The sequence below is a fragment of the Martes martes genome (assembly GCF_963455335.1).
Source record: "Martes martes genome assembly, chromosome: 3".
Classification (NCBI taxonomy): Eukaryota; Metazoa; Chordata; class Mammalia; order Carnivora; family Mustelidae; genus Martes; species Martes martes.
Window position 1 is genome coordinate 3,510,517 of NC_137890.1, and position 15,617 is coordinate 3,526,133.

The 15,617-nt window shown below is 44.8% G+C and overlaps 1 protein-coding gene across 1 annotated transcript in view; it reads right to left on the reverse strand.

Moving 5' to 3' along the window:
- The window catches only part of MYO16 (myosin XVI), a 442,217-nt gene that overhangs the window by 137,525 nt on the left and 289,075 nt on the right, over nt 1-15,617 (reverse strand). Inside the window, exon 23 of the mRNA XM_080798962.1 lies at nt 2,678-2,753. Within this exon, the coding sequence (XP_080655088.1) occupies nt 2,678-2,753 (76 nt within the window). The remainder of the gene's footprint in view (nt 1-2,677; nt 2,754-15,617) is intronic.

Sequence of the window (15,617 nt, forward strand, 5' to 3'; positions counted from 1 at the left end):
TACTCAGACCGCTGTTTTGTAAGATAATGTCCTTTAGCTCAGGATTTATACCGAAGAGGCCTGTGTTAGGTCTCAAATGATCCAGAACATATATGTCATGCACACACACACACGCGCATACACATGCACACATGCATGTCCATATGCACATGCATGTGCACACTTGCACACACAGGGAAGGATGGTGGGGAGGAGAAGGTGTGGTGAATGGGACGGAGAAGACAGAACAAAAGAAGGGAAATGAGGAAAATGAACTGGGAAAAGGGTTTATGGGAGTTCTTGGTACGAATTTTGTAACTTCAGCTTGAAATCATTTCAACGTCAATAGTTCACATTGATGTTGGAATGGGAAGTGTCCCCCACAGGAGGTCTGTAAACACTGTATCCAGGGTTTTCCTGCCAGTCCACCAGGATAAGCGAACTTAGATGAACAGTTTACGAGTCAGTGCTCAGAGGCACTCGGAGACAAGAGACTTGAGAGCCGTTAACCTTATTGACTGTAAATCTTAAATTTTCTTATTTTTCTAAGCATACTTAATACTCTGGGTTTTGACTCCTTTGCCTCTTTCTGAGCCAAGTAGACTTTATTTCACATCTCAGGCACAGGTGAGAGCACTCACTGCATTTCTGCACGAGCTGTGTCTCCAAGCTACCTGTCTCCCTTTGGCTAGCTGGCTCATGGTCCCATAACAGACCCTACAACCTTTCTCAGCTGGGAGCTTTTTGATAATAGGAAGATTCAATTAAATACTCTAAGCAAAGTACCTAGCTAGGTACTCAAAAATTTTTTAAAAATCTATAATTTACACTCTCTTTTAACAACTATTTACAGCATCAAACAATTTCACAAATTCATAAAATACTATCACAACCATACATCTTTTTTTTTTATATGATAGAATGGGTGAGGAACTAAGGCCTGTGTGCCAAATCTGGCCCACTGCCTGTTTCTGTAAATAAAGTTTTATTGGAACACAGGCATGTCCATTTGTATTGTCTGCACCTGCTCTGTCATTGTAACAGTAGAGTTGAAAAGTTGCAACAGAGACCTTATGGCTTGAAAAGCCTGAAGTGTTTATTCTCTGGACCTTTATAGAAAACACCTGCCACTTCCTGTATAAACATATAAGAATCTATCGTAATTTTTAAAAAATATTTTATTTATTTATTTGACAGAGATCACAAGTAGGCAGAGAGGTAGGCAGAGAGAGAGAAGGAAGCAGGCTCCCCTCGGAGCAGAGAGCCGGATGTGGGGCTCGATCTCAGGACCCCGGGATCATGACCTGAGCTGAAGGCAGAGGCTTAACCCGCTGAGCCACCCAGGCGCCCCTCTATTGTAAATTTTGTCTGCTTGCTCATATGCCAAAAGAATTTAGAACAAAACAAGACTCACTTGTGTTCTCTTGGAACTTAATAGCAAGCATACACAAAAGAATGACTTTAAAGGGACTCTGTTAAGGTAAGGAGAATGACAATATCACTAACTATCACATTCTCTCTCTAAATACATACTCTATCACCTGAAATACAAAAATTAAAAGGCATTGCGCCAACTTCAAAACCACGCTATATATTAGATCTTCAAACAAGGTATGACTTCGATGGCAGTACACTACCAATGGAGACTCAAATAATTGAAAACTAGAAGGAAGATATTTCCAGTGATAATCGACAGGGTCAGTTCTTTCCGTTCTCTTCTTCCGCCTGCTATCATTCCAATCCCACGCTCCTCCCGCTAGTCTCAGTTTTAAGAGAACTCAATCGCCATAAGTTCTGAGAGATGAGCTCAGTAAGTCCCCCTGAAAAACGATCTATGGCGTCCGTACCGCATGATTTAAGGTAAATACGGTCCTCAAGCCAGCGGTGATTATTTCCAGCTCAAAGCCCTCAATTTATCACATGAAGGGCGACCACAGGCTTCTTTTTTCCAGGAAAGATAAATGACTCAGCTCATGGCTAGCAACTTAAAGCATCAAAGATGATACATTTTAATTCACTGAAAAGGTTGTTAGGGAAATGAGAACCAAGGGCTACCGAACGGCTATGGAAAAAGAATGACTGGAGTCGGCAGCGGTGTACATATCGACACATATAAGGGCGCCGTATATAAGTGTAGTATGTACTTAGTCCCCTGTTGTATAGAAATAGATACAAGTACATAAAGGGCTGAGATTCACTGACTAGATAGAGGCTGTCAGTTGATGTATACAGAGAAGCATGTGTGCGTGCACATATGAATTTGTGCCCTCCCTCTACTTCGTGGACATTAATTCTTTTTAACAGAAAGTACGAGAATAAAATACCACCCTTAGGTATGCTCCAGACTTCAACTTCAGTAATGAAATTCACCCTGCTGTGGCCTAAATAATTTTGGAAGCTGTATTAATCTTCATTAGTCTTCACAAAAGAGCTTTTTTATATTCATACCACTAGAGTGGTAAAGGTATTTTATATTTCTATCTGCTAAAAGCTTAGCTAAATTATGGTTTCTACTAGACTCCAAATTAGATTGTAGCCCATGTACATTGTGGCAAGAGCCATTCTTTATTATTCTGGGCTTTAGAATGTAAAAGATATTTCAATTCCCCTGTCGCTGGTGGCATATTGGAGAGGACAGTGTTCAGAGATGGGGAAAGAAAGAGTGTGTGGCATTTTAACCATCGGGGAAAAAACTCACTTTTCATTACAAATAGAAGATTCTGTGAGAGGGTGTCTTTATTTTTTTCAATTGCTCCAACAATTTCATACATCACCTGTAATAAAAGAAAACAGCGTGGTTACTAATGTTTAAATACGGCCACAAAAATAATCTCCTTTACAGAATAATCTGACTCAGAGGAAGTTTCCAATTATTCACCAGAGAGGTGTTTCCGGTCTTCGAAGTTCATCTTACACCCAAGTTCAAAGCTCCTTTCTGCACATCAAACAAGGGACACCTCTCCTGTTCTAATTTTCTAAGTCCCCCTCTGACTGTGAGTTTAAGAGAAAATGGTGGTGACTCACATTCATTCTGGTGGTGGTTCACATTCAATGAGCCCCCCTTCATTCCCAAGGACCCTTGTCTTCCCGGAAAACTCACTAAACCGGGCAGGGGGACGCTGCTATGCCTGGGGAAGAGGGCGTGATTTCAGTTGGAGAAATTCAATGGTCTCTTTATTGAAAGATTCCTTTTGGATCATTTAAACAGTTAGTGTTTAAAATGAAGAAAACATGATGGGGGGCCTGGCTCAATCGGTAGAGCACGAGACTCCTGACCTTGCGGTTTTGAGTTTGAGCCCCATGTTGGGTACAGACAGTAGTTAAAAATAAGATCTTGAGGGACGCCTGGGTGGCTCAGTTGGTTAAGCAGCTGCCTTCGGCTCAGGTCATGATCCCAGCGTCCTGGGATCGAGTCCCACATCGGGCTCCTTGCTCCGCAGGGAGCCTGCTTCTCCCTCTGCCACTCTGTCTGCCTGTGCTCACTCTCTCTCTCTCTCTCTGACAAATAAATAAATAAAATCTTTAAAAAAAAATAAGATCTTGAAAAAAAATGAAGAAAAGATGATACTGAATTAAACACAGACACACACACACACAAATTGGACTACATGATTTTCTCTAAAAACATTTCTTGTCTTTGCTCTTGTTATGGTCTCGTTCTGTGTGGCCATTGCTACCTAACCCCACAGTAAAATTCCTGCTGTACCTTGAGCACAGTGACCACAAATTGTCCAAGTCCGTCTCCCTGCAGCGACCAACAGAACACCTGTCCATTGAACACCTTCAATCAATATCAGCTGAAATGAACTTGATGGTTTTGGTATATTATGACCAAATACAGCAAAACACTGTGCTGTCCATTTCATTAAAGACTGTGCTGATGAGTCTTCCGTTACCACAAGATCATGCTTTGGAGCTTGTGCTTTTCGGATCGTGCGTTGGAAAGTTCTCATGAATGGCACCTTACCAGGCAATGTGGAGAAAAAGCTAGCGTTCTCCCACTGAAACTCAGGTCCAGACCTTCCCAGCGGGAGACTCCAGTCACATACCTAGGAAACCGCATCTCCCACACACGTCCAAGGGCAAACGCTCAACCAGGGTAGTTGGATGCTGGCAGGAAGCGTAGAGCTCAGCACATGTTTCTACTTTGTATCAAATTAACAAATCTTGAAGCATGCGAGCGTCATTGTTTTTGTGATAATGGGCAAACTACGATGCTCTCATTCACGTGTTAACTAAGATTCTGAAGGGCGCTCCAAGCCTGAGAGCTTCGGACCTTATTCATAAGATATGGGTGGCCCCGTACGGACAGGATTTGAGTTCACAGCTCAATGCAGGTTTTAGACACTGCCCATAACTGTTGGTTATTGTATCATCACAATATAATAATGCAAATGACTGAGAACGTGTTACATGAAATTGGCATCGGTGGAATGTTAACACAGGGTTCTGAACAAATTTTTTTTTCCCGGCCCCGAATCTGGAATGAAGTCTTTCCTCAAGAAGTCCTTGCATACTTGAGAGGAAAATCAAAATGAGAGACCGACCCCCACCCCCAGACCCTAACATGTGCACACAGCACGTTGTTGGTGGGCTAGTCAATATTTACAGTTTTCAGTGAACGGAGCCAAGAAATACACAACACATACCAAACACCTATCTGAGGGTTTTTTTCTTTTTAATTTTTTAAAATAAAATACAATCTGATTCCAAATTTGGTCTTTCAACCATGACAATTTCTTCAAGTCAATGAAGTTTAATATTGGCCTTGTCCAAGGCGATTTGAAAATCTAAATAAATGATATCCACTCATGTCCATTTATTACGTCTGTATATAACCTGCTACCATTGCCTTAAAATACGTCTGAACCAAGCTTTTGATTTTAAGATCATTGCAGGTTCATGGGCAATTGTAAGGGACACTACAGACAGGTCCCGGGGACCCTTTCCCCAGTCCCCTTCAACGGCAACGTCCTGCAGAACCACCACAGCCGTCAACCCTACTGGTAAGAGCTGGCTTCTGGGCTCTTCCTCTGTTCCGTGATCTACGTATCTACCCCCTCGCCTCTGTCTCGATTACTGAAGCTTTACAATAAGACATTAAGTTAAATGGATGAATTCTTCCTACATTATTCTTCCTTACAAACATTGTTCTGGACGCCTGGGTGGCTCCATCGGTTAAGGGTCTGACTCTTGGTTTTGGCTCAGGTCGTGATCTCAGGGCCGTGAGGCAGAGCCCGGAGCGGGACTCTGAGCTCAGCAGGGAGTCTGCCGGAGAGTCTGCTTCCCTCTGCCCTCCCCCCCTAAAATAAATAAATAACTCTTTTAAAAACTTGTTTTAACTCTTCTAATTTATTCACTATTCCAAATGAATTTTAGAGCAGTGTTGTCTATCGATAGCTCTGTATCTGAACAAATTTTGGCTATGATTTTGATAGGGATTGCATTACACCTGCATAGCGATTTGGGGAGAAGTATGACGATGCTGCTTGTCAATGAGACCACTGACCATGCCGTGTTCTCACCCACAAATGTGATGTGTCTCCCAGGCAGCTCTCTGCATGCTTTCCTCGTGGTTTTGCGGGTTTCAGCATACAGATTCTCCCCGTTTCTCTTTGACTTTTACCTATCAGCATTTTTTATAAGCAGTTATAAATGTTATTGTATTCTTAATTTTGGTATGCTTTACTAGTATACAGAAATGCAGTTGATTGTTTTTATATTTATGTTGTATCATGTGACCTTGATGAACTCATTTATTAGTTCTATGAGGCTTTTTTTCTTTTCCCTTTTTTTTTTTTAGTAGATTCCTTGGGATTTTACACGTAGTCAATCACATCATCTACAAAAGGATCAATTTTGTTTCTTCCTTTCTAATATATCTGGCTTTAATTTCACTTCTTTTCTTAGTGCTCTTGCTAGAACTTCCAGCATTATGTTTAATAAGAATGGTGAGAATAGACATCCTTGCCTTCTTTCTGACCTCGTGAGCAAACACTCATTTTTTCACCATTAAATATTATGTTAACTATAGGATTTTTGTCGATGCTCCTTATCAAATTGAGGATGTCTCCTCCAACAATATTTTTCTGGGTGTTTTCATCATGAATGAATGTTGAATTATCAAATGCTTTTTCTGCATCAGTTGGTACGATCGTGTGATATTTTTTCTTCTTTAGCCTGTTAACATGGTGGATTAATCTCGACTGATTTTCAAATTATTGTACCAGTTTTGCATCTCCAGAAAAAACAACAACAACAAATTATTCATAGTACATAATTCTTTTTACATATCGTGTAATTACAGTTGCTAATATTAAAAGTCTTTTTGCGTTCTCATTCATGAGGGATACTGATCTTCAGTTCCGTGTGTGAGTGTGTGTGTGTGTTTGTGTGTCTGTGTGTGTGTGTGTGTCTGTGTGTGTGCGTGTGTGTGTTCTGTGGCTGGTTTCCACACTGGGTAAAACTAGCTTCATAAAATGAAGTGGGAAGTGTTCTCACTTCTATTTTCTAGGTAAGAGTTTGTAAGTTTCGTGTTAATTTTCTTTTAAACATTTGATAGAATTCTCCAGTGAAACCACTGGGAACGGAACTTTCTTTTTGGGGAGATTTGAATTCTAAGTTCATTCTCTTGAATTCAGTTACATATTTCATTGGGTAAATTGAGGCAGTTTGTGCTTTTTGAGGAATTGGTCCATTTCACCTAGGCTGGTGTTTGCAACAGTTTTCCTCTCGATCTTTCTGGTGTCTGCACCATCTCTGGGGAAATCCCCTATTTTACTCCTGATGGACAGCAGTTGGTGTCTGTTCTCTTTTTTGTCCTTCTTTCTACAGATGTGTCATCTTGGGTTCTCGGCAACCAGCCAGCCCTCTGTTTCATGGATTTCCTTTACTTTTTTCAACTTCGCTGATTTCTATTTGCTTGCTTTGGTTTTATTTTGCTCTCCTTTTTCCAGGTTCTTGAGTTAGGAACTTGGACCATCCACTGAGACCTTCCTCTCTTCTAACACATGCTTTCAGCGATAGACATTTTCCTGTCTGTACTATTTCCACTGTGTCTCACAAATTCATTATGTACTATTTCCATTTTCATGCAGTTCAACACATCTTTCTAATTACTTTGAGACTTCCTTTCTGATCCATGGAATATACAGAAGGGTACCGTTTAGTTTCCAACTATTTGGAAATCTGCCTGCCATCTTTCCACTATTGATTTTTGGTTTGGTTGCTTTGTGGGAGGTAAGCCCACTCCATAGAATTCTAATCTTTCTGAACTTCTTTAGTTTCCATTTACGCCCAGCAGGTGGTCTTTCTTGATACATATTGTGCTGGGACTCAAGAAGCATGCGTATTCTGTTTTCCCTGGTTTGAGTGCCCCATAAGTGAATCGGTCCTGTTGGTTAGCGGTGGTGTAGAGTTTTATTGTATCCTTGTGGAGATCCTTACAGATGTCCCATCACGTGTCCAGAGCAGGGTGTCAATGGCTCCAGCATAAACTTCTGTTTCAGCTGGCTTCCTCTGATGCCACTCAGCAGGATAAGAGAGGCCCAGCCTTGTCACTACCATGTGGGAGAAGCCGGCTCCCCACTCAACCACTACTGATGTAGAAGAGGGCTTTCTCATCACTGCTGGGCAGAGAGGAGTTCTGGTCTCCCACGCCCCCCCCCCCCCCAACATATGCCCCTGCCTTTGAGGTGAGCAGGAGGAAGGGGCTGGCATGCGTCTTCATGGCTTCCTACGAAGCCACCACTGAGGGGGTATGGGGAGAGGGGAGCTGTGGCTGCGTTATCTCTGGGGTGTGCCCAACGTCCCAGCCCCCCACTAGGCCTCCTCTAACATTTTCTGCTGCAGTGGGGAGGTGGGGGTACAATACAAATTCAGAAACTTAGCACAAAAATCTAAAATAGGCCTATCCATCTTTTTGTGTCTTCTTCAATTTCTTTCGTGAGTGTTCTGTAGTTCCTCGAGTACAGATCCTTTACCTCTTTGGTTAGGTTTATTCCCAGGTGTCTTATGGTTCTTGGTGCTATAGTAAGTGGAATCGATTCGCTAATTTCCCTTTCTGTATTTTCATTATTAGTGTATAAGAAAGCCACTGATTTCTGGACATTGACTTTGTATCCTGCCACGTTACTGAATTGCTGTTTGAGTTCTAGTAGTTTGGGGGTGGAGGCTTTTGGGTTTTCCATATAAAGTATCATGTCATCTGCGAAGAGAGAGAGTTTGACTTCTTCATTGCCAGTTTGGATACCTTTTATTTCTCTTTGTTGTCTGATTGCTGTTGCTAGGACTTCTAGTACTATGTTGAACAAGAGTGGTGAGAGTGGGCATCCTTGTCATGTTCCTGATCTCAACGGGAAGGCTGTGAGCTTTTTCCCATTGAGGATGATATTTGCTGTGGGTCTTTCATAGATAGATTTTACGAAGTTCAGGAATGTTCCCTCATTCCCTATACTTTGAAGCATTTTAATCAGGAACTGATGCTGGATTTTGTCAAATGCTCTTTCTGCATCAAATGAGAGGACCATGTGGTTCTTCTCTCTTCTCTTATTGATTTGTTCTATCACATTGATTGATTTGCGAATGTTGAACCACCCCTGTAACCCAGGGATGAATCCCACCTGGTCATGGTGGATAATCTTTGTAATGTGCTATTGGATCCTGTTTGCTAGGATCTTGTTGAGAATCTTTGCATCCATATTCATCAGTGATATTGGTCTGAAATTCTCCTTTTTGGTGTGGTCTTTGCCTGGTTTGGGAATCAGGGTAATGCTGGATTCATAAAAAGAGTCTGGAAGTTTTCCTTCTGCTTCAATTTTTTGAAACAGCTTCTGGAGAATAGGTGTTATTTCTTCTTTGAAAGTTTGGTAGAATTCCCCAGGGAATCCGTCAGGTCCTGGGCTCTTGTTTTTTGGGAGCTTTTTGATCACTGCTTCAATCTCATTACTAGATATTGGTCTATTCAGGTTGTCAATTTCTTCCTGGTTCAATTTTGGGAGTTTATAGTTTCCCAGGAATGCATCCATTTCATCTAGGTTGCTTAACTTATTGGCATATAACTGTTGATAATAACTTCTGATGATAGTTTCTACTTCCTTGGTATTAGTTGTGATCTCTCCCTTTTCATTCATAATTTTATTAATTTGAGCTTTCTCTCTTTTCTTTTGGATTAGTGTGGCCAATGGTTTATCGATCTTATTGATTCTTTTGAAAAACCAGCTTCTAGTTTCATTGATACGTTCTACTATATCTCTAGTTTCTACCTCATTGATCTCTGCTCTAGTCTTGATTATTTCCATTCTTATGTGTGGAGTTGGTTTGATTTGTTGTTGATTCTCCAGTTCTTTAATACAGCTGGTGTATTCTGGATTTTTCAATTTTTTTGAGGGAGGCTTGGATGGCTATGTGTTTCCCCCTTAGGACCGCCTTTGCTGTATCCCATAGGTTTTGGACCGAAGTGTCTTCATTCTCATTGGTTTCCATGAATTGTTTAAGTTCTTCTTTGATCTCCTGGTTGATCCAAGTATTCTTAAGCAAGGTGGTCTTTACCATTCCATGCTCTTGGATCAGAAGAATAAACATTGTTAAAATGTCTATACTGCCTAGAGCAATCTATACTTTTAATGCCATTCCGATCAAAATTCCACCAGTATTTTTCAAAGAGCTGGAGCAAATAAACCTAAAATTTGTATGGAATCAGAAGAGACCCCGGATTGCTAAGGAAATGTTGAAAAACAAAAATAAAACTGGCGGCATCACGTTACCTGATTTCAAGCTTTACTACAAAGCTGTGATCACCAAGACAGCATGGTACTGGCATAAAAACAGACACATGGACCAGTGGAACAGAGTAGAGAGCCCAGATATGGACCCTCAACTCTATGGTCAAATAATCTTCGACAAAACAGGAAAAAATATCCAGTGGAAAAAAGACAGTCTCTTCAATAGATGGTGCTGGGAAAATTGGACAGCTATATGTAGAAGAATGAAACTCGACCATTCTCTTACACCGTACACAAAGATAAACTCGAAATGGATAAAAGACCTCAATGTGAGACAGGAATCCATCAGAATCCTAGAGGAGAACATAGGCAGTAACCTCTTTGATATCAGCCACAGCAACTTCTTTCAAGATACGTCTCCAAAGGCAAAGGAAACAAGCGAAAATGAACTTTTGGGACTTCATCAAGATCAAAAGCTTCTGCACAGCCAAGGAAACAGTCAACAAAACAAAGAGGCAACCCACAGAATGGGAGAAGATATTTTCAAATGACAGTACAGACAAAAGGTTGATATTCAGGATCTATAAAGAACTTCTCAAACTCAACACACACAAAACAGATAATCATATCAAAAAATGGGCAGAAGATATGAACAGACACTTCCCCAATGAAGACATACAAATGGCTACCAGACACATGAAAAAATGTTCATCATCACTAGCCATCAAGGAGATTCAAATTAAAACCACATTGAGATACCACCTTACACCAGTTAGAATGGCCAAAATTAGCAAGACAGGAAACAATGTGTGTTGGAGAGGATGTGGAGAAAGGGGAACCCTCTTACACTGTTGGTGGGAATGCAAGTTGGTGCAGCCACTTTGGAGAACAGTGTGGAAATTCCTCAAGAAATTAAAAATAGAGCTTCCCTATGACCCCGCAATTGCACTACTGGGTATTTACCCCAAAGACACAGATGTAGTGAAAAGAAGGGCCATCTGTACCCCAATGTTCATAGCAGCAATGGCCATGGTCGCCAAACTGTAGAAAGAACCAAGATGCCCTTCAACGGATGAATGGATAAGGAAGATGTGGTCCATATACACTATGGAGTATTATGCCTCCATCAGAAAGGACGAATACCCAACTTTTGTAGCAACATGGATGGGACTGGAAGAGATGATGCTAAGTGAAATAAGTCAAGCAGAGAGAGTCAATTATCATGTGGTTTCACTTATTTGTGGAGCATAACAAATAACATGGAGGACAAGGGGAGATGGAGAGGAGAAGGGAGTTGAGGGAAATTGGAAGGGGAGGTGAACCATGAGAGACTCTGGACTCTGAAAAACAACCTGAGGGTTTTGAAGGGGCGGGGGGTGGGAGGTTGGGGGAACCAGTGGGTGGGTATTAAGGAGGGCACGGATTGCATGGAGCACTGGGTGTGGTGCAAAAACAATGAATACTGTTATGCTGAAAAGATATAAAATTAAAAAAAAGAAAGAAGAAAAAAAAAATAAAATAGGCCTATCCAATTCAAAATTGCATGCCCTAAGAGGAAATCTACATTTTAATGAGTGTGCCTAAAGGGTTGTGCTTGTTTTTGCTTTTAAAAAAAGGGACAGAAAACAAAGTGGCCAAAGCTTAATATAATATTAATCTAATTATTAATCTATATTAATAATTATTAATATTTATATTATTATATATAATATATAACTATATTAGTAATAATAATCATTAATATAATCTAGACTAAAATAACACACTTTACTTTTTTAATCCAAAAAGAATGCAAGATCTTGAAGTTAATTTCGAGAAAAAGCTGGAACGGAAGAGCATTAATTCAACGAGCACTCCCATCGGATCACCACGAAGTCTTCACCTACAGAACGATGCCCACACGATCCTTCCACGCCGGGCACGTTTGCACGCTACCTTCCTCCTCACTCCCTGCCACTCTGCGGCCCAATCTCTCCCTTGACGGCCACCCCGCCTTCGCTTTTAGCCCCAGCTCCTCCAGCTGCCACGGCCGAGTCTGCTCTGCAGACCCCGTGCTCTGGGGGCCCGAAGCTGCAGGGGGAGAAGCAGCAGCTGGGCGGGGGTGCGGGGTGGGGGAGACACTGTCTGGGCTCCAGCTTCGACCAGTCACGGAGCCTGGTGGTAAACACATCAAGATACTGTGCCTTCTCGTCTCCAGGACAGGGGAGGGCACGTCAGCCTCTCTGTGTCTCTCTCCCCCCGTCTGTCCGCCTGCCTGCCTCTCTCAAGCGGATTTTGAACATCAATGAACAAGGCTGTTCGCACTCAGCTCCGCACAGTACCTGGTTTTCTAGGCAACGCCCCACACCTGCTTCTAGTGCTTGCCTCTACCATCTTCTCTGACCTTTTTTACAGCACTGACCTGGGAAGGACACACGACGTCCTCTAGGTTCTCTGTGCTGAGGCGGCCAGGAAGGCTGCCCCCCTTGTGGCTGTGACTCCATCAGTCAGAATCCTGTGTCACTCTCCGAAGAAACTACCTCCGAACAGAGTGGGTCCCCAGGGAGGGATAGGGCCACCTGACCCCTGTTGCCCTCTCCCCCTTGGCATCGTCGGGACCTCGCCGACAGCAACGGCCTCTAGGAGGCAGAGGAGGCAGAGGAGGCAACGACCTCATAGAAAAGAAACCACAGAAGCCACAAAACTCCGTGGGACGAACGTCCCTGGTTCCTGGGTGTCCCAAGTTGGTGAGACTCACAGCCTAGTGGGAAAGACAGAGAACCTTCTATGGGAGGGAAACAACCAAGGAGAGGCTCAGTGCACCCCAGAAATAGCGCCCGGCTTTGTGAGTCTGTGCCGTCAGGAGAGCAGAGCCGGGTCTGTCCTCTCAGCCGTGCCCCCGAGGAGGGACCGGCGGGCGGCGCGGAGGGGGCAGCAGGCAGCAGGGGGAGGCGGAGGCCTTTCTTGGGCACTCGGGTCAGCTCCCTCGCTGCTCTGCCTTGCTTGCCCTTGCTCGTTTATTATTTGGGGATGAAAGGAGAAAAACACAAAAGTAGCAAACGACAGAGGCCCCGTCTGTGCTTTCAACTACCTTTTTCCTCCTTTCCCTCCGCCTTCACACAGCTGGACCTCAGACTTCAGTTGGGTTTTTTTTCCCTCTTAAGGACTGGAAGGTAGGATTCGCGTGCGCAGCGGCGGGGTCCCTCAAGCGTCACGGAGACACATGCATGGAGCCTGATGCCAGGCTTCAGGACACTGTCTCCGTAGCCAGAGTCCTCTGGAATGAGTCTGTTCGATGAAAAGACTCCAAAGAAAACTTAGCGTTTTGTTTGTGTTTCAGCAGTTAGCAAGACTCCCACCAGGGCTTCGGCCTCGGGGTCCCTGGAGGAGGAGTGTGGGTGACCCAGGAGTGGGGGTGCTGTTCTTCCGGAAGTCCTCGCGCTAACACCCGGGGCCGCAGGACACACAATCACACGACAGATCAGCTCAGCTGTCTATGTAAAAGGGAGACTCAAGCTTTCCCCGTGGGTATGAATCACACTTCATCAAGCTGCCTTGTTCCCTGGGTCCACAAAGAAAAGTTACCAAACGCCACCGCACGCATTCTCCTCCTCACTGGGGGCTGTCAGGCTCGGGCTGGGTTGGTCGCCAAGGAAAGGGAAGCCAGAGGTGAGGGAGCTTCCTCGGCGGTCGGGGCTTGCGCTCTGCGCTGAGAGCAACGGCAGGTGTGTTACTGCCCTTTGATAAGGAAGGTGCCCGGTCGCAGAGCTGGGCTCCTGGGCCCGTTACCCCTCAGTGTAGCCCCCCTTGCGGGGCCCGGCTCTGGGACATGGTGGAATGTGTGCTCACCTGAGCACCTACTGTGTGCAAATACCTCCAGCGTTCCTAAAAACAGGCTTCTCAGTTTACCTACAGGAGTGCGTCCTCTGGGGCTTGGCACACACGCGAACAGCTTAGCCCTCCCCCGGCCCTCTTTAATCACCATTGCCAGGAGTGCAACCAAGGAATCCGCATTTCTAACCGGCTCCCCAGTTGATGCTGGCGCACACGCAAGGATGAGAATGGCGGCTCCAGGGACCCGCGGTGTAGGCTGCCCCAGGAACTCCGTTCTCCCCCGGGGATGCTGGCAAGGAGCAAGAGAGCCCAGGCCTGGGGTTTGCAGAGAAATGTCTCCTGGGCATTCGAGATACAGTATAATGATGAGAGGAGATAGCGGCTTAGTTAAAAATCGCTGGTAAGTTCAAGACGAGACAACGCTATAATTATACTCACTACCAACCCTTTTCCTTTGGAGGGTTGGCATTTCTAAAATGCTGTCCAGAAAGCATTTTCAAATATTTTTATCTGAGACGGCAGCAAGAGAACCCGGTATTTTTCAAACAGCCGTGATTGCTGGGGTCCCCTGTGTAAGCCATGAACCGTGCTGGCAGTTGGAAGACAGAAAATGAATACAAGTGTGCTGCGGTAGGAGGGAAAAGCACCCAGAGCTGTAAAGAAGCGTCCCTCTTCTAGTTTCCACCCGCAAACTGGAAACACACTTATGGGACGTGGACGGTGACCATTAGCTGAGGGCACGACAGCAACGTCTTCTCTGGAAGTCAGTTTCTTGTTTTTACAAGGTAAAGTTCACCGAGGTCAGTTCCCACTAAATCTGGTGACTTTGCCAGCACAGCCCACAAGACACGAGGTTATTTCCAGGGAAGGGAACACGCTACCTATGAACTCAGGAAATGGGCACGGGTGGGTATCATCTGCTTAGACCTTCGAGCTGCCTCTGCTGTGGCTCATAGCCAAGGTTACTAAATATCATGTGCATCAGACTGAGGGTGTCATCGGGGTTCAAAGGGTATATCCAGAAAAAAAAATCAATTGGAAAAACAATAAAAGTAACAGAGTAAAAATTACTGGTCATCCCTTTTCTCAGAGATAGCCAACAATAATCTATCATCTGTCAAATCTATCTTTGTCTAAATACGCCCTTTAAAAAAATTTAAAAAAGGACTGGCCGCACATTGTGCTTAGCAATGTCTTGTCCTATTTACACGCTCTGTCTGCTGGCTGGAGGCTCCCTCCCGTTGAACGCCCGGCGGTGCTCGGACCCAGCCCTCCAGCTGGGCTGTGGTGGGGGCCACGGGCAGAAGACCAGAGGGTCTTGGAGGGGAGGACGCGTGCGGATTCTTTGCCTCTCCAACGCATGTGTCCATTCTCACCCAGAGCTACCTCCTCTTCCCTTCCTTTCTCCTGCCTCAGTGGTGGGTGCTTCCACTGGGATGCCTCTCTGGGTCACCTCAATGTCCCCGTCTATCTCCTCAACTTCTCCTGTGGGGCCCATTCCCTGTACACCTTTCCTCCTCCTTGAAAACCTGGCCTCCTCTCCAGTCTGCACCCTGGCCGACCTCCACCGTTCCCAGTTGCCTGCTTTGTCTCTTCCTGTCTCGTCCTGACAGCTCAGATGCTCCCGCGTCCCTGCGGCTCCGCAAAGGACAGGGAGGGCCGCCGTGCTCATCACTGTTCAAAACACCGAGAGAAAGAGAACGAAGCCCTTGAAGGAAAGGGGGGAAGAAGGCACAGAGAATGACGCGGGGCCCGGAAGGGGCTGATGGAGGACGGCAGATGAAGCAACGAGAAGCCGTTCATTCTAGAAGGAGCGAGTGTGCCAGGAGAGCTCATCTATGCCCACAAAATGAGTCATGCGGAACGTGCGGACTTGGTCTCAGCACACGGGTGGCGATGCCCAGCCTCACTGGCCGGAGGGAGGAGACATGAGGACAGCACAGCCCTGCAGTGTGGGCTGGGAACACCACGAGGACAACTCTCCGCCTTCCTCCGGGCCGAACCGGGCCGCGGACGGACGGAGAAGGACCAAGACGGGATATTCCCCAGGGGCTTTTAAGGGCCTCACTCAGAGATTCAGTCTTTAGATGGCAAATGCCCTCC